This window comes from Pezoporus flaviventris, unplaced genomic scaffold (genome assembly GCF_033815535.1).
Source record: "Pezoporus flaviventris isolate CSIRO_AGI_PZ_B2104156 unplaced genomic scaffold, CSIRO_AGI_Pfla_v1 ptg000034l, whole genome shotgun sequence".
NCBI lineage: Eukaryota > Metazoa > Chordata > Aves > Psittaciformes > Psittacidae > Pezoporus > Pezoporus flaviventris.
The window spans coordinates 1,977,312-1,995,369 of NW_026892582.1; the positions used below are offsets into that span (position 1 = coordinate 1,977,312).

The window sequence follows — 18,058 nt, forward strand, 5'->3', positions numbered from 1 at the left end:
TTACCTTTCCAAAGATTTTTCAGCCTGGCCCAGAAGTGAAATGTTAGGTAAAGAACCAGAGATGGAGGGTTGGGAATCCTGCTGCAGCAGCAGGAGCTGCTCTGTACCACTGCAATACCAGGGAGCTCCAAAGTCAACCTGACTTTAGGATCTTGCTTCTGTTCCACTTCAACCACCCTGGTGTGACACAGCCTCTGCAGAGGTCCCAGGCAGGGAAAATACCTCCAAACCAAGCTTCCAACAGACATTTATTTGGGTTGAAATCATTGCACATGAAACAGTGTCGCTCCCGTGCGCTGCACACCTTTGCCATGGGTTAAAGTACAGGCCAAATAGTATTGTACGACCAGGACAGAAGCCTCCTTCTCCATGACCAGCCACACAAACACAGAACAAACCAGGCGAGGACCTTGCCCATGTGCCCCAAGCCATCCTCCTGCCTGGCCAAGCACTGCTCAGCTGAAGTCTGGGTCTTGGGGTCTTGTGGGTTGGAGGTAGGGATGAATTAGAGGAGCAAGCTCTGAATCATGGGCTCTTCTTCTTTAGCTCCCTCTTGGTCCAACCAACCAAACTGTTCTAGCTGCCCACCCTTCCTGGGGAAGGCAAGGACAGTGAGGGGAGGGCTTCTAGGTCTGGAGCCTTTGTTCTGTGTGGATCCAAGCAAACACATGGCACCACACACATGACTGTAGAGTGACCAAGCAAAGCAATCTACTGGACAGTTGTGTAAGAGCAGGGAGTGAGTGGCCTCATCTGTCCCACGACCTATAGGATGGATGCTACCAGTGATGTCCTAGCATCCCTGGCTGGACAACAGCCCCATGTACTGCACCTCACTTGATTACACAGGGCTGGCAAAGCAGAGGGGAGTTCCCTGTGGCTTAATTTGCCCCTGTGATGTACAGAAGGCTCGCGAAGCCTCCCCCAAGCAAGGAGAGCACCAGGAACTGTCAGGTGGTGGTCGCAGGATGCTGTAGGACATTAACAATGAGCAGCACAAAGTCAGCAGGCTCAGACTGAGAACACTGAAGTGACTCAGAGGTGACACAAGCCAAAGTGGGGTCAAGTTTGCTGGAGGTGACCAGGTGTTGTGTTGGCCCATTTGGACCTCGCAGCCTGGTGTGTATGCAATAGACCAGAGGGACAATATGTGCGGAAGGACTGGTTTAGTTTGTGGACTATTCTGGCTGCTGCTGAGCCATATGAGGAGGAGATTGCTCAAGACAGACAAGGGAGTGGAACCCCCCCTGCGCAGGCTGGAGAACAGGTTCCCACACACTGGGTTTCCTGGCAGCGCTGATGAAGACATTCAGGAGGGACTTGGACCTGCTCATGGCACTGCACTAGGAAGGATCCCACCTGCATTGTGTTTTAGAAGGACAAATGTGCTATCAGGTGAAAGGGAAAGGGCCAAATAGGTTGTGGCCATCTCACTGGCATGGACACGATGGGCAGTGTTGAGCACCATCTCAACACCCTACAGCAAGTTGCAGAAAGACTGAGCTGGAGCCTTTTGGCCAGACGGCATCCAGAGCTCTTGGGCAGCCACCCAAATAGGAGCCCACCCCAGAACACCCAGTGAAGCCATAGCAGCCTATGGAGCAGAAGGGCGGGCAGGGGGAGAGGTGTGAGAGACCTTCACACTCAGGGAGAAGGAGAGCCCCTGTCCTGCCACAATGGGCATCAGCAGCTCTGGCTGTGCCACCTCAACACAGGGGATGCTCAGAAGGGACAATGGGAACTGAGACACTGGGTGGCTTCAGGGTGCCATGAGGCTTTGGCACAGGGCTTTACGTCCAGCTCCTGGTCCCAAGCCCAGAGGCGCTGGCTGGGGCACTGGAGGGCAGGACTGAATGCCCTCTTGGCAGTGAAGGTGTCTCCCCACCTTCCCCTGGCACGTTTCCAGGCTCCTCTTTGGTTTTCCTTTCCTCCTGCCCTGTTCTGTATTTATCTCCCTTTCTCTTTTGCTCTGATTTCCTCCTTTTTCTTATAGCTGAAAACTGAATCCATCTTAGCGAGGTGGGGAAAGCAACTCATCTGCCCAGAGCTCAACACACCAGGTCTGTGCTCAGGTGAGAACACAAGAATTAGCCCTTCATTCAGCCAGCTCTGGGGAACGTCCCTCACGCTTTGCTCAGCTCTACCCAGAGCCATAGAGCACCTTGCAATAAAACTGATGCAAACACAACAAAACCCAGACCAGAGACATTCCCCACCAAGAGTCCTCAGGAATCACCCGTAGACTCACAAGATGGCACAAGGCCGAGGATGAGACATCATCTGTGGCCACAGCGTGTCTTGGATGGCGGAGCACGATGTTCTCCAACACTTTATCACTGTCCATATGCAGGACTGTACTGGTCCTCTTTCTCATGGCCTCGCTTGCTGCTGCTGCACACACCTCTCCCAAGCTGAGCTCGGGTGGAATTCGGCGTTTGTGTGAAGTCATGGAGGAGACAACCACTGACATGGCACCAAGGACACATGCCATCATTCAAGCTTGCACCAGCCTGCTTGGGAAGTCTCTTCGGTGGTGGTGCTGCAGTGGGAAGCATGAACAATGACGAAGTTGAAACCCTCAGCAGGTTGTGGACTCTGGCTGGAGACCTGGGGAGGAAAAGAGAGGTAGCAAACCATGGGCTGCAAGCATGGGATCCCCCTGGTGCCTCCCTTCTCTAGAGGCTAGGGACACAACCCTGCTTTATAGAGCACCTAATGCCAATGAGACCAACTCTGGGGTGTCAGGCCAGCTCTAGGAGTCTCCAGCGATATGAAGGATGAGATGCATCCTCCCACAGTGAGTACAACCCACTGGACCCCTTTCCCATCATCTTCCTCTTACACAGTGCTTGTCACAGTCAGGACCTGTCACTCAGCTTGGTCATGATCATCACCCACTGGGTGAGGCCCAGGCTTGGAGGAAGGTGGGAGCTCTCCAGCTGCCCTGCGATGAGCTCTAAGGTCTGGACTCACATTTATGGTGCTGTAATTTCACTTCACCCATGTTACAGTTGGGACATGATGGCAGCCCCTCCGGGGGGTGGTCCCTCATGGCACGTGTGTGGGTCACCATCCCCGCGCAGGCACGTGGCCATGTCAGCACTCCAAGGAAGCCCCTCTTGCCCAGCCCAGCTTCCCAGGATGTGTACACTACCATGGTCCTGTCCTGTGCAGAGGGGCTGGGGGTGGCCTACATGATGGAGCAGGTGAAGCCACAGCACTCCTTGAGCAGGGTGAGGCCCGTCTTGGTCACATACGGTGCAGAGGTTTGCTGCCCCCGGGAAGTCATCTTCTTCTCTTTGGCAGGAGCTGTGGAAAGAGGAATCAATGTGTGCCTGATGGTAAGGGCACAGGCCCATCACTGCTTCCTAGAGCTCTTTCCAAGGCTAAGATGCTGACCCTCCTCAGCCCCACAGCTGGACATGAGCTCCTGCATCCAGGAAGCACATCACCATCCATGCTTCATAGGTATCCACAGGTGGGACACAGTCACAGGGACCCTGGACTGGAAAAGCCGCCCACCATGCTGGGAAGGTGTTCCTGCAGCGATGATGAAGGCACAGGGAAGAGGGTGGTCTGCCATCAGAGGCCATGAAGAGGGTAGGGCTGGATGGATACCACAGTTTGCAACCTTAGGCAATGGTGTGATGAAATGTAAGGAGCTTTTTGGAAAGTCAGATGAAGTGTATCAGCCAGAAAAGAACCTATTCCCATTCTCATAGGATGTGATGGCTGGGAAATGCCAGGAGGGAAATGGAAGCATAACCTCTGAACTGATTCAGGATGTTGCCATAATGGGACCTCAGGCACCAGCATCCCCCAGATGCCACTTCCCCACACCCTCCTCTAGCAACAGATGGCGTCCAGGTAAGCTGGCCCCATGAAGAGCAATGAAATCTTGGAGCCAGAGTGCTTAGGGAAGGGGAGAGACTGTCAGGGAGGTTCATTGGAAGGAATAAAACTCATCAACCACCTACTTGTTTTCTGGAGGTAGCTTTTGGAGAGCTTACTTTGCAAGAACTCTGCCATTTCCTTGTCTTCTTCCCTTTCCCTGTCACAAAGAGATTGGTTACCACTCAGGAAGAGCCAGCAAGGCACGAGGAGCATGGCACGGTGCAGAGCAGAGGACAGACTGCACTGTCCTCAGCGCAAAGGAATCAGCATCCTCAGCATCCAGCTACCTGAGCCTCTCAAACTCCACATCATCCACCAGGAAATCCCGTGTTTCCACCAGCTTGTGTATCTGCTGCACCAGCTCCTCTTCCTTCTGCCTCTCCTCGTTGGACTTCTCATTCTCTGCAGCACAGGGAACACATTTAACACACATACAGGGGCCATCCCACCCATGCCAAGGCAATGCTTGTTCTGCTCCTGCTTAACCCCGGAACAGATACGAGTGTGGGGGTAAAAGCCAACCCAAGGTAAGCACCTGGATGCAGATATAAGCTGCTAAATAAGCAGCCACCTCATCCCAAACGCCCTGGCTGGGAGGGGTCAGGGTCGGTGCCATCACTCTGGGAAGTTTTAGCTTCTCCCGTGAATTTTCACTGCATGCAGGACGCAGCTGAGCTCTGCAGAGGAGCCCCTCAACGCGTGCTCCACAACCACAGCTCCCCTGGGGCCTTCACCCTGTGCTGCAGGAGAGGCCGTGTACCAGTGTGAAGGAGCTCAGCAATGCCAGACTCGGATGTCACCCTTCACCCTGGATGTGCTCACCCCACGCTTCCCATGCCAGCACAACCCTTCGCCCTGAGCTGGGTCTGGATCCAGAGATCTCTGAGCCACATCTTCCATGTGGCTGAGAACCCAGCCAGGGCCTCAGGTCTATAGGGAATTAGCAACAATGCCGATGCTTCACGAACAACGCATCCCACCACTTAGCCCACACCTACAGAAACACGAAAACCAGTATGATCCACAGGCTTTGAGCCTTATTCCCTTAGCTAAACATGGTCCCAGTGAGCTCATCCTCTACATCTGACGTTCCAAACCACTGTCAGCTCCATTCCCACCCCAAGGCTGACCGCAGGTGCCTGCCTGGCTATTTTGAATGAGCCTTGGTTGTCACTTGAACCCTCAGACTGACCTACCTTGAGCACGGTGGGACTCACTTGTGCCACATACGTCTGGGCAGTGAGTTAGTGAGGACCTGGAAAACTCTCACCTCGCTATGAAGTCATGTCCTATATAAATTGGTACATAATGGTAAAATGGCATATGTGAAGATGATAGAGATAGGGCTAAGGAGTGTTAAATACAAATAGAAAGCTACCTAAGGTGGAAACTATAACCATCTGTGCTGCAGCTATTTAATGCCATTTCTGAATTCAGCAGCTGGCTCCAAAATCAATCCAGCACAGAATGGATCCATCTCCAGTCTTCCTTCAGCTAAATAATAATGGAGAAATACACAGTGTGGAGCAAACTCTGTAGGTTGGGTCTCAGCAGTTACCTAAATTATGTATTGACTTGTAGTTTAAAGTCTGTTATGTATTGATCAGAGGTGCTGCTGCAGGTCTCTGAGTAGGGGGAACTTCTCATCATCACGTTGTTAGGAACATCCCCAGCAAACAAAGGTTCTCCTACAATCGTCTTGTGCAGGGAGTGAGCTCGAGCCTCCAGGCAGAGAGATCTGGGCTGATGATCTTCTACCATGAAGAGTTAACCCGGAGTCTCCTGACTATGGGCACTGCCTCTGCTCCACCTGCCTGGCAGGAATAGGAGCACTTCACAGTGTCGTTTGGATGCCACACTAATCAGCAACTTGGGGTGCACACAAACACACCAGCTCCTTGGGGTTCATTAACAATCTGCAGCCCTGCGTTAGAGCATGTCAGCATTCACATACCCACTGCATAAACAGCACACTTCTTTTCCTGACTTGCTGATGTCAGAGCCCATCGTGACCATGGTATCGCTCTGAATCAGGAAAGGCACCTTGGTCTGGTGAGGTTTCAAGCCACAGGTCTGGCTGAGCTCTGAGTAAGCTCTGACGTGTTTCAGTCTTTATCTGAACCAAGGTTCAGTGCCCACTGTTACAGATGATCTGCTGCCACAGTCCCACCAGACCAGTGATGTGCAGGATCTTTCTAGCACAGTCTAAGTTGTAAAGAAGACAAAAAGAGCATCCCTGATGCAAGCAGCGTTTCTGCTCTCATCTGAACCTGGGAGTGCTAAAAAAGGATAGAAATAAAAGACAGAAGCAGATGAGGGGAAGCCAGCCACATTTCTGCAGCTTCAGAAAAGGCCAAGTTTATCTCTGGTCCTGAGCCAGCATTTGTCAAGTCTTGTCTTATGAACTAGAAGGTCTTTGATTAAAAGCTCACAGATTCGGGTCTACACTTTGCAAGCAGCTCCAATTTTTATGGCAGACTGCTCTCCTCCCCTGTCTAAACCTCCCTCTGGATGCAGTCAGGTTGTAGTAAATGAATCAAGACGTGCATATTAAGCAGCAGTTGGACTCTAAATGCATGCTGAAGACTCACAAGCACACACATCATAGCGGCACTATGGCATTAGAAAGAGTCAAGGTTTCTTGCCACTCTTGGCTTCAGGATAACCTTGGGTATAGAACCTATGAACTGAGCTGCTGCTCTGGGGAACAGATGTGCACAGCTGGTCCCTTGTCTGCATCCAGGCATCGCCCCCTGCTACACACTCACTGGTCTCCGTGAGTGCAGCATCTTCAGAGAGAGGCTTGTGGTGGAGATAACTGAGGGCCAAATGTTAATGCTTGGATAGGTACAAATAAGCAGGGATATGTCTCCCACCTGGTTCTGAAAATGAACCTAAAGTCCTTACTGGGGGATGAATGAGGATGCCCTAGGAGGAGGCATAGCTGATGGACACAGCTTGGAGGGAAGCCTTTCCTGTTCCTCCTCATTCAAACCCTGAGCTCTTCGGATGTGCTTTCCTCTGAATACTTTGAGTGGGATCCTTTAGAAAAATGAGGTTTGACCTTTCCTGGGCTGTGAAGGGACAAGGGTTGCTCTGACAGGAGCATGGAGGTCACTGGTCACGATAAAGGGGGTGACAAAAGCAGCATTTCCTCTCAGCTGAAGTTTTCATCCAGGTTGCCCTGGATTGTTTGCCTCTTTTCAATGTCAATGATTTCACCTAAATCAGGGACATCATCATGCCCTTGAGGTGTGACATGTCCCTAGCACCCATCCTACTGTTGCACCCAGGAATCCTTCCCTGCCCCATCACTGACTCGCAGTTCTGACGTGGCCACAGCAAGAATCCATGGCTTTTCATGTACTTCAGGCCTCTGAAGGCATCTCCTCCTGCTACCTCCAGAGAGGACTCTCCATGGTGTGCTCTGACAATGACTCCTGATCTTAACCCTCCTCAGTGCACACAACAGGTCCCACTGTGCCAGCATTCACTGCACCTCCCTCGCCTCCTGTCCTCCTCCTGGACCAGACCAATGCTCTCCCTCAAGGGACTCATGGTTTTTCTCCTTTCTTGTTTCAGACACCCATGTTCCTTGAGGCTCACACCCTGCCCGCAGCAGCAGCGCCTCCGGAGCACCCTGGGGTGGGAGCCCTTCAAGAGCTTCTTGTGTTTGATGGAAACACTTCTGCTGAGAGCAGCGGCAGGGTGCAGCTCTCCGGAGCCTTACGGAGCCGTACCTGGAAGCGCGATGAGCTGTTGGAGCTCCTGTTTCAGCCGGCTGATTTCCTTACAAAGCTGAATGTCATCCATCCTGCAGAGACACAAAGGGAACCATTGAGAGAGGAAAGGGTCAGAAGCTCCAGAGGAGCACCCAACCAGCACTGGAAGGCAGTGAAGCGGGGAGCACAGATTTACCTGCCTTCCCATGGGAAATGGAACGTCATCTCAGAGCCGTTGGTAGAGCTACATGGGTTGTGCCACTGGCTGCTGGCAAAGAAAAGGTTTCATTGCTCTGATGAAACCTGGCACATCCACAACGCAACAGGAGCTGGGTTTCTCCTCCTAAACAATTATCCCCAAACAGCAAAACACAAAAGCAAAGAGGAGCTGCTGCCACAGTAAAGATGTGTCGTTTTCATGCTGCCTTACTGCAGAACCAGAAAAAGGCAGAAAAAGGAACCACAGGAGAGGAGGGAATGGTGCGAATGCTGCAGCATCCACTGGGAAACAAGGTCATGTCAACAGCAGAAAGGAGCCTGCTGGGGCTGCGGGCACTGAAACCACCTCCAGCTCAAACCACACACAGCAGCGAGACACTGGTCAAGATGGGCTCAGTGCAAATGTCAGCACAAACCAAGGGCTGCCCAGCCCCACCTGCCCTTCCAGCAGTCTCTGAGGTCACATCAGCCTGGGGCCAACCTTGGCCATCCACATCTCCCACCAAAGCATGACAACCTGATGCTTTTCCTTCTGCTCTGAGCCCTCCCAGGGCTCCTCACACACTATCCCTCTCTGGGATGATTAGGAAAAGCTGCTGCTGTGATAACGGACTTATGAGCTGATGCCACCTAGAACAGATGTGCCTCTGCTGCCTTTTGAAGTACATGTTAGTAAAAGCCCTGTCTGCGTCTTCAATAATCCTGCTGGTCCTTCCACTGAGTCACAGCATCCACCCCTTCTGGGATGAGTCATTTGCTGGAGCTACTTGAAGCTGCAGCGTTACCAGCTGAGCAGAGGACACCAGAGGTATCAATAAGGGAAGGGAAAATAGAGAGACTTTAGGTCCCTAAAGAGGGACCCTGTGAGATATTGCTCAGGCAGGGGAGACTTCTTCTTAGCTCTGTCAGATTTCTGCTCCATCTGACAACGTCTTCCTTTGTTTGCCTACCACATCTAGCCAATGTCTGTGAGCTGCACGTGGAGAAGGAGAGGTGTTTGGCCTTTTATTGCCTGCTCATAGTCCCATGGTGGCCAAGCCCTGAGCTTGTACAAGGAGCACCAAGCAGGTCTGCACAGGACACATGGGCAACAGGCTGATTGCTGGTGATACTAAAATCAAAATCAAATGGCAACTGAAATATTAACATTAAATTGGAATTTAATGCTGTGAAAAGTGATCATGAGAATAATAAATGGGCAATCATGAGCACTCAGTTCAATAAAGCTGCAAAGACCAGCACCCGGGAGGCTGCTGCTGGAGCTGAGATTCCTTCTGCCACTGGGGATAAAACTCACTGCAGGCTCAGCCATAGCCACGGCAGCCCTGCACGTCCCAGGGAGCTGATCAGAGCACTGAGCAGGTGAGGTGTGGAGCTGAGTCTGCCACAGGAATCAGACCCTTCTTTTTGCCCTATAAAAGGGGAACTACCTGGAGCTTTGTTGTTTCCCAGAGCACAGACATCCCAGAAACTGGAAAGCTTTAGTCTGTTTCCATCAAAACAGATCCTGATCATGATTTGACCAGATGGATCACTCCTCAGCAACCAGAGGGGACGTCCATCTCCCCACAGTCCAGACACCCCAAACAATATCTTCCCGTTGGATAAAAATAAAGCCCTCACTGCCCCAGCTCCCATCCTTTTAATCCCTGTCCTGCAGAGCCAGGTCTGGGACCTCTCTCCTCCAGCAGTGATGCCCAGGGAAGCCCTCAGCCCTCCCCACACTCCTCCCCACTGCTGTGATCTGCAGAGCCAACCCAGACGTCATCCAGGCATTCCCAGACTTCCCAGTGATCTCTTCCTGCATGCCCACCCCCGTGTGTGGTCGCTGTGGGCGATTTCCTCTTGTTTTCCAGGGGCTGGCCAAGAAAGAAAACAAAGGGATAGGAAAAGTGGGGGATGTAGAGGTGTGACAGCACCTGTGGGGTTTAGGCACCGATTGCATTGGAAAGCATTTGAGGATAACACTTTGTGGTTTCCAAAAGTCCTTTTCAACAATACATTCGTGGGGAGCCGTGCCTCCAAGACATCACTGCTCCAAGCCTGAGCCCCTAAACCAGCTCTCAGCTTCCCCAGGCAGTGGATTTACACAGGCACTTCCAGGCTTTGGTGACCCCTTAGTGCAGGTACCAGTGTGGACGCAGGCACATTAACAAAGCACATATCAAGTGCTGCAGCCCAGGAAATACAATCTTTGCCATTCCCAGTAAAAATCCCAGGCTTTTTGAACTGCCAGCTCGGGATATCAGGACTGGGCTGACTATAGCAATGTAGTGGCATTAAAAAGCTTAACCCAGACTATGGAATGCTGTCCTTTTCCTCCCAAACCATAACATTTCCCAATATACCCAGGGAAAATGTTCTGTACCTGCTTTGATCATTGAAATAGACCCTAGGGAAAATCCTTCCCCAGCTGTGCTGGGAGCAGAGAGCAGGATGGGGCACGGAGACAGGCATCAGGCACCAGTACTGTTCCAGCCCCACTGTGTGCTGCTGACTCCAGCACTCAGGGGATGGGGGAGGAACAGAGGAGCTGGGAGGATGTGTAGTACTTCGCAATGGGGAGGGAAAACCGTGGTTGTGTGGCTGTTCAGCAGCACAGATCTGCACGCTGCCCCCAAACCTCAGGTCCATTCCCAAGCGCAGCCCAAGAGCCACACACTGAGGCAGAGTATGGAGCCACTAGGAAGATGAGGTGCTCGTGGTTGAATATGGGAACATTCAGTGTAGTTTGGCCTGTGCCATAAACTGTTTGCTTAGGAACAGGCTGGCTCAAATCATCACAGCATCAGTGGCAGCTTTGTAACAGGCGCCTATCGAAGCCCCTTCCAAGAGCAAGGCCAGAGAAGAGGGAGAGGTCGCACCTCCAGGTGGGAACAAGGTGGAAAGCAGCCTCAGCTGCTTCATCCCTGGGATGCTCCATGCTCGATGGGGCAGGCAGAAGGCGCTGGAGGACCCTGGGAAGGGGTCAGGTACTCACATGTACCGCAGCTCTGACTCCCTCCTCACCAGGATCTCCCTGATCCGCTCGATTTTGAAGAGCTCCCCTTCAATGTCATCGATGGTGGTGGTTGAGTCAGCCATGGAGACAATCTCATCCTCTGCAAACGGAACAGGAGTCACGTTACACAGCAGGAGACCTCAGATGGGTGCTGAGGACAGAGAGGGACCACATGGCTAGCACGGAACCCCCTGCAAGCCCCAGGCCAGCAAAACCCCTGAGCATGTGCGCTAAGCAGGCTTCTTGATACCCTGTGGGTGCTGCAAGAGGAAACAGCCCAACAAGCACATGGAAGGTCACCAGTGTAAGCAAAGGCACTGAGCTGCTGGGACTGGGCTTGGTTTGATTGCGCTCTGTGTGAGCTGGGCACTGTGAGTTAGGTCACAGCCAGCTCGTCCCACTGAGCACAGCTCCATACACACATGCAATGTGCATGAAGTGCCTGCAGGAAAGAGGACCCCAGAGGCCAGCAGCTCTCTGAGCCTTAGAAACAAGCAGCATTTCACCTGCTGGTGCTGCTTTGCAGCACACCCTGCTCACACCAGTGCTGGGCAGGAGGACAAGGGGCTAAAAGCTGTGGGAGGGAAGGGCAGGAGCACCTCTTTCAAGCCTCAGGCATTTCCAGCAAAGAGCCATGAGCCTCTGTGTGCACCCTCCTCCAGAACGTGCCAGGAACAAATGCTGTGTCCATACAGCACAAGCTGAGGAGTCACGGAGGTGCTCCTACGGCTGCGTCCCTTCTATCACAGGATGGAAGAAGTCCCCCACCCATCCTTCCCAGCTCACAGGGGAAAAAAGCCCTTAAGGTATCCAGCAGGCCAGTTTGGCTTCATCATCCTCTGGAGCACTGAGCATCACCTCTACAACCCCTTGGGGAAACGGGCTGGGAAAGGGGTGTCACTTGTTCAGGGCAAGAGACTCATGGCAAAATGTGGGTAAAAGGAGCTGTGATTTCCGTTTAAGAGGAGCAGAGCGGCAAGCTCAGGGTCAGGATGAGAGCCCAGCATCCTCTGTCTATTGTTCTGCCTCCCCCATCTCCACTGATTCATACACAGATGTCCCTCTGATGTCCCCCTGCTTTGCACAAGATGCTCACACTGATCTGCACAGGGATCCGTGCTGATTCCCACAGTGCCGGCACATCCCACAGGAGCTCCGGACCCCTTCCACTGGCATAGGGGAGGTTTGACTCAGGCCAGCTCCCACCTCCCAGCCTGCTCTGGCTCTGGGAGACATCACTGAGCTTGTTATCACTGACAAGCAGCAGCACGTTTACCACAGGCAGGTTAATCTGGTTCTGCCCTCATACACACACAGCACAGGCTGGGGAGAGGGGGCTCGGCAGCTACAGCAAAGCCAGATCACAAACACCAGGGGCAAATTCTGCTTCCTTTGGATCTTCACAGGGTGCAGCTCCCCTGCACAAGGAGAGCTAAAAGCACAGAGGGAGCACTGACTGCAGGAGCAGGATTTTCCAGGCAGCTGAGATCTGGGAAATGGAGATGTCAGAGCTGGAGCGTGTGGTTATGGGGATCCCAAACGGGACCCAGGCCAGTGCTGAGGGTTACAGGGCAGCACTAAGGCACAAGGCAAAACACTGTGTATCCACTAGTCCTCTACCCATTATGTGAAACTGCTTGAGAAATCCTTCCCAGCGTGAGGTATGTTTCCAAGGCTGGCAGCAGAGAGGGTTTATAGTGGAAATATGAGTGGTTTGGGTTACTGTCACTGGTTTGGAGAACAGTTGTCTGCTGTTTCTGGCTTAGAAACTCATGACTACTTGGAGATTCCCTCCCTCTCCTCTGAGCCATGAAGGCTCCATTCAGCTCATGCCAGCATGCTGAATCCTCGATCACTCCCCATTCTGAGCTGTCGAGATGCTCTCAGGAGCCAGCACAGGACAGCCTGATAGACACACAGGTTGGACAAAGTCCAGGGCAGGATGCGCTGCCCTCCCTCAGCTCCTGCTCACTGGCTCTGCTGCAGATCTGCATAGAAACCCTCCCTTAGCCTCGTCTCTACAGGCCTGAAGGGGGTTGCTAAGGGGACTGGACTGTGGTTGCTACAGGACCAGGCTGTGGTTGCTAGGGGACCAGAGTGCAGTTGCTAGGGGACAGGGATGCCGAGGTCCCTCATCCAAAGCATCCTGTTGCTCTGCCACCCCAGAGCTCCTCTTGCCCAGGGCATCATTTCTGGGCACATCATTACCCAGGATCACTCTGTGACTGATTTTGCTGCACCCAATCTCAGTGCCTCGGAGCAGGTTATCCCTGCGGGTGGTGGCCAGCACAGGTGACACCACACGTGAAGGTGTACATGGTACAGCCGGCGTGTGCCTGTAGGCAGCCACTCCCTGAGGTCAGGCTGTACTTCAGTGCAGCTCCAGACCTGTTGGGAAAATGCTGCCTTGTTCCAAGTGATGCTGCTGTGAGCAGGGTAAACCGACAGGGCTGATGATGTGAGAGATGCGCCAACAACTATGAGCTTGCTGCAGCCTTCATTAGCCAAGGACAGATCTAACCCCCCAGGAGCACAGGGGTGGCTCTGGGGGAGGAGGACTGTCACTCCCGGCCTGGGTGGGAGGATGAATAACCCAGAACATCTTTGATCACTGGTGGCAGACAATTTGGCTGGGGTTCTCAGCCAGCTGCTTCCCGCTGGGTGAGTGCAGGGGTTTGTGACAAGTGGGGCATCGCTTCTCCCTGATCATCCTCATTAGCAGAAGCCATACCAGGTGGGAGAGGTGATTCCTCACCTGTGCATGCAAAGGGCGGAGGTGGTGGTGCTTGGGCAGGAGGCTGGGGTAGGGGGACACAGAGGACTCTGCATCAAAGCCATCCACTGATCCTCAAGAGAAATCAATGAATCCATATAGGTGATGAACAGGCATCTGCCCAGGACCACAGGTCATCCTGCCAAGACCTGAACATCTGAGGCCAGGGACTGAAGCATGGGATGGACAAGGAGCGACTGAGAGAAGAGGCTGAAGGGTTGTTCAGACACTGGAACAGTGAACAGAGTTGGGGGATCTCCACCTTTGATCCAGGATCCCTCCTGGAGAAGGCTGTGAGCAGCCTGATCTATTGAGCCTGCTTTGAGCAAGGGATTGAACACAATAACCCCAGAGATCGCTCCAAATTTCTCAGTGATTCCACATAGTGATCAGTGAGTGACAGCTGGTTGGGATCACAGAATCCCTGATGGGTTTGGGTTGAAGAGATGTTAAAGCTCCTCCAGCTCCACCCCCTGCCACGGGCAGGGACACCTTCCACTAGAGCAGCTTGCTCCAAGCCCCTGTGTCCAACCTGCCCTTGAACACTGCCAGGGATGGGGCAGCCACAGCTTCTCTGGGCACCCTGTGCCAGCGCCTCAGCACCCTCACAGGGAAGAGCTTCTGCCTAAGAGCTCAGCTCAGTCTCCCCTCTGGCAGGTTAAAGCCATTGCCCCTTGGCCTCCCCTGCTAGCTCAAGAGATGCTTTCTCCAGGCAGATAGAGATGATGCTGAGTTCCTGAACCCCAGCAGCCACAGGCATGGGCCAGGGGACAGCTCTCCTGAGGCAGTGGTGAGACCAGAGGGCACTGTGTGTCCATGGACCTGCACGGTGCCAGCGACACCATCCAGCAACCAGGAACAGCAAGTTCGGACACTCGGAGTACAGCGCATCCTGCAGCAGAGAGCTGGGCAAGAGATCTCAATGGAGATGGTTCTGCCAAAGCTGCACATGGGTTTCTTACACCCTGAGTGCCTGGCACCAGCAAGGGATTAAGGCAGGTTTATTAGAGCTGGGATCAAGCTCACAGTCCTGAGTCTCCCTTTGGGGATGGAGGGATGATGCCCATGTGCAGCCGCGCTGGCCAGGGCTCCCTTTGCTCCCACAGCTGCACACACAACAGCACAGCCAGGCACAGAAGCCATCCCCATGCTGCCTAAAGCACCCCGGACTGGCACCATCTCAACCTGGCGATGCAGGGAAGGGGAGAAAGCTTCAACTGAAACTTGGAGATGCTCATCATCACACATGGCCCACGGGGAGCAAGTACCGTTAATGAGGAGTATAATAGCCGGAGTCTTCCACTCCATATGGCTTTGGTGAAAATATTTAGACAGCAGCAGCAAGCCTGGGATGAGTCACAGCAGCACCAGCGCGGGGCTGTTTCAAGCAATTTGCTTCGTGATTAAAGTTGGCGATTGAGTGACATTGTGCTGAGGAGGGGTCGAAGCTCTTCCCTTGAGCTCCATCCCGGGTGCCTTTAACCCAGCCGTGCGCTGTCTGTGCTTCAGGAAGCAGGTGGCCAGGGGGCACCCAGCCTGTCAGAACCAGCCCCTGCTCCACAAGCTTGATGGTGACGCACCCCCCGGCACTGGGGCTGCCCTGTCAAAGGGGGCTGTGTCCCCATCACCCTCCCTGCTCCGCACGGGAGACACCAGCCTCCAGGACCACCAATGCCTGGCCAAGCACAGCGGTCCCAGGTTCCTGCTCCGCTTGGAGGGATCCCAGCTGCAAACCACAGGAGTTTCCAGTGCCCCAGGGACAAGTGTGCATCCTTCTCCCCCTGCAGGCAGGGGCATCCCTCTGGCTGTGTCTGTGCAGCCCCCGGCACAGCCGGCACTGCCGGGGCCCTGTGAGACAGCCATAACAACAGCCAGAGTGCAAGGTGGGGTGCCTGGGGGCCTTACAGGGGTGTCACCAGGGCTTAGCCCCCCGGTGTGCACACTGCCCTGTGTCACGTCCTGAGCACAAGAGGCTGCTCGGGGCTTCACAGGGTTGGCCTGAGGTTTCCTGGGGTGGTAGCAAGGAGCAGAGCATCATTCAGAGACCAGGCACTGGCTGTTGCCATGTTCCTGCCTGTCTCCCAGCACAAAGGTCCCCCAGCAGCTGGGGTTTACAGAACTGCACTGAAGCAGCAAAAAGCCACCACAACCCTGCTCACAGGCCCCTGAGGGGGGATGCTCAGGCCATACCCAGCACCCTGAGTCCAGCAAGTGTTGGACCCTTGCTGGAGCACCCTGATGTCACCCAGCTGCTGGGAGCAGAGGACCCAGGTGTGGAAGCGCTCAGACCCTGCAAGGGCAAAGTCTCCACAGGGACAGTTCCCAGGCAGGGGAGGTGAACAGAGAGCCATTGCCATGCTAAAAGGCACAATGGAGAAGGACTGAAACTTCAGGCATCTCATCAAGGAGCTGAGCAGCTTTACCCCTCCACAGCCGTACTAAGCAGGATGCTTGGAGTTTGCTCCATCGCTCCTTCCCTGCCTTTCCAACTGCCTGTCCCTATCCCGTTGGATGCAGGGGGATAAGGGACCAGGAAGAGAAGACCCCGGAGGGATGTCATGGCAGAAGGACTGCAGGAGCCTCCCCTCCTCAGGATGCTGCCCACAGCCCAGCTTGGGCACCTCTTTGCTCCCACCCCAAGATCGGGGACTGCCCAGGACAATCCCCCTCGTCCGTGTCTCCCCTGTGTCCACCCCGTTCCGCACCGGAGGAACCGGTTAGAGACGGAAAAAGGCGGCTAAGGGCGGTGGGACCCCGTTCTCGGTCACACCCGGCAGCACCAGCCGCGACCGGGCTGCATCCCTCCTTCCAGCGCTCCGCTCCCTCCAGCCACCCCCCTGCCCTCCGTCCTTCTCCCTCCTCGCGCTCAGTCCCTTCCCTCCGTCCTCTCTCCCTTCCCTCCGTCCCCTACTCCCGCCGCACCCCTCCCGCTGCCGGAGCTCCGGCAGCACCGGTACCGGTACCGGTACCGCCCCGGGGAGCGGTCCCCGCCGGTCCGCTCGGGGGTGCCCGGGTTGTCCGGGGCCGGTTTGGTTCCGGCTGTTCCCCCCCCCCCCCCTCACCTGGCTGCCACCGGGTGGGCTCCAGCGACCCGTACCGGGGCGGGCTCCGGCTCCGGCTCCGCTCCATGCCGCAGCCCTGCCCGCGCCGCCGCGCCGCGCCCTCTGCCGGCCGCGCCCCCCGCGACACCCCCGGCTCCCCCCCCCCGGGGCTCGGCCCGGCCGCTCCGCACCGCGCGGTCCCGGCACCCGCCGCCGGAGCACGGGGCGGGCGGGGAACGCGCCCGGGTCGCTCCGGTCCCGCCCGGGACCTGCCGAGCCCGGTGGGACACGGCACCGAGCTGCTCCTTCCCGGCACGAGTCCCTGTTCCCTACGGACAGACCCAACAGCAGGTGTTCAAAACGCACCTGAGGGTTCGCGTTGGTCGGAAATCCGGACGTTGGTTGGCGGGGTGTTGGCAGCACGCACAACAGCAGGGATCTCCGGCTGGGATCTCCTGCAGCAACTGGTCCCACCATCCTGAAGGCCTGTCCCAGCACAACGGCATGGGGAAGCAGGATGGAGTTGGTTGGGAACCCTCCTGCTCACAGGGTTGCACACTTCTCACGCTGGTGACGGTTGTTTCCGCACTACTTTTCCCAAAGCACACAGAGGGGACACACATCCTCTGCCAGGACACTAATGCTGGGCTGCACCCCCAGAGCGTGAGCAGCAGCTCAGGGAGGGGATCCTGCCCCTCTGCTGTGCTCTGGGGACACCCCCCTGCAGCCCTGATCCAGCTCTGGGGCAGCAGCACAAGAGGGACGTGGAGCTGTTGGAGCGAGGCCAGAGGAGGCCATGGAGATGCTGCGAGGGCTGGAGCAGCTCTGCTCTGGAGCCAGGCTGAGAGAGCTGGGCTGGGGCAGCCTGGAGAAGAGAAGGCTCCTGAAGGGGAGACCTGAGAGCAGCTCCAGTGCCTGAAGGGGCTGCAGGAAACCTGGAGAGGGGCTTGGGACAAGGGCCTCAGGAGAGCTGTCACCTGGCCCATGCCTGTGGCTGCTGGGGTTCAGGAACTCAGCATCATCTCTATCTGCCTGGAGAATGCATCTCTTGAGCTAGCAGGGGACATCAAGGGGAACGGCTTTAACCTGCCAGAGGGGAGACTGAGATGAGCTCTTAGGCAGAAGCTCTTCCCTGTGAGGGTGCTGAGGCGCTGGCACAGGGTGCCCAGAGAAGCTGTGGCTGCCCCATCCCTGGCAGTGTTCAAGGCCAGGTTGGACACAGGGGCTTGGAGCAAGCTGCTCTAGTGGAAGGTGTCCCTGCCCGTGGCAGGGGGTGGAGCTGGAGGAGCTTTAAGGTCCCTCCAACCCAACCCAGTCTGGGATTCTATGGTATGATTGTATGACACGTTTCTCTGCAGGTCGTGCCCAAGATCTCCATGCTGGCTGCATGCAAGGGCACAGGTCCAAG

The 18,058-nt window shown here is 55.1% G+C and overlaps 2 protein-coding genes across 6 annotated transcripts in view; both read right to left on the bottom strand.

Moving 5' to 3' along the window:
• Positions 1-18,058, bottom strand: part of MYH10 (myosin heavy chain 10) — a 273,556-nt gene that overhangs the window by 150,716 nt on the left and 104,782 nt on the right. The gene's annotated exons all lie outside the window — the stretch shown is intronic.
• On the bottom strand, positions 921-16,778 carry LOC133273596 (bMERB domain-containing protein 1-like). 2 transcript variants are annotated; one of them, XM_061461941.1, is made up of 7 exons: positions 16,672-16,778; positions 10,816-10,936; positions 7,635-7,708; positions 4,182-4,296; positions 4,011-4,051; positions 3,155-3,309; positions 921-2,607 (listed from the first exon to the last, which is right to left on the bottom strand). In XM_061461941.1, exons 1-6 carry the CDS (start codon positions 16,736-16,738, stop codon positions 3,191-3,193), a joined length of 537 nt encoding a protein of 178 aa, XP_061317925.1. In that variant the 5' UTR covers positions 16,739-16,778; the 3' UTR covers positions 921-2,607; positions 3,155-3,190. The 2 variants fall into 2 exon arrangements, with proteins under 2 accessions (XP_061317925.1, XP_061317924.1); XM_061461940.1 differs by having other exon boundaries at positions 3,978-4,051.

Coding starts and splice junctions, on each gene's coding strand:
- LOC133273596 (XM_061461940.1), bottom strand. CDS start 16,738: ATGGAGCGGAGCCGGAGCCGGAGCCCGCCCCGGTACGGGTCGCTGGAG. Junction 10,937..16,671: donor GCCCACCCGGTGGCAGCCAG/GTGAGGGGGGGG, acceptor TTCCGTTTGCAG/AGGATGAGATTGTCTCCATG. Junction 7,709..10,815: donor GAGTCAGAGCTGCGGTACAT/GTGAGTACCTGA, acceptor GTGTCTCTGCAG/GATGGATGACATTCAGCTTT.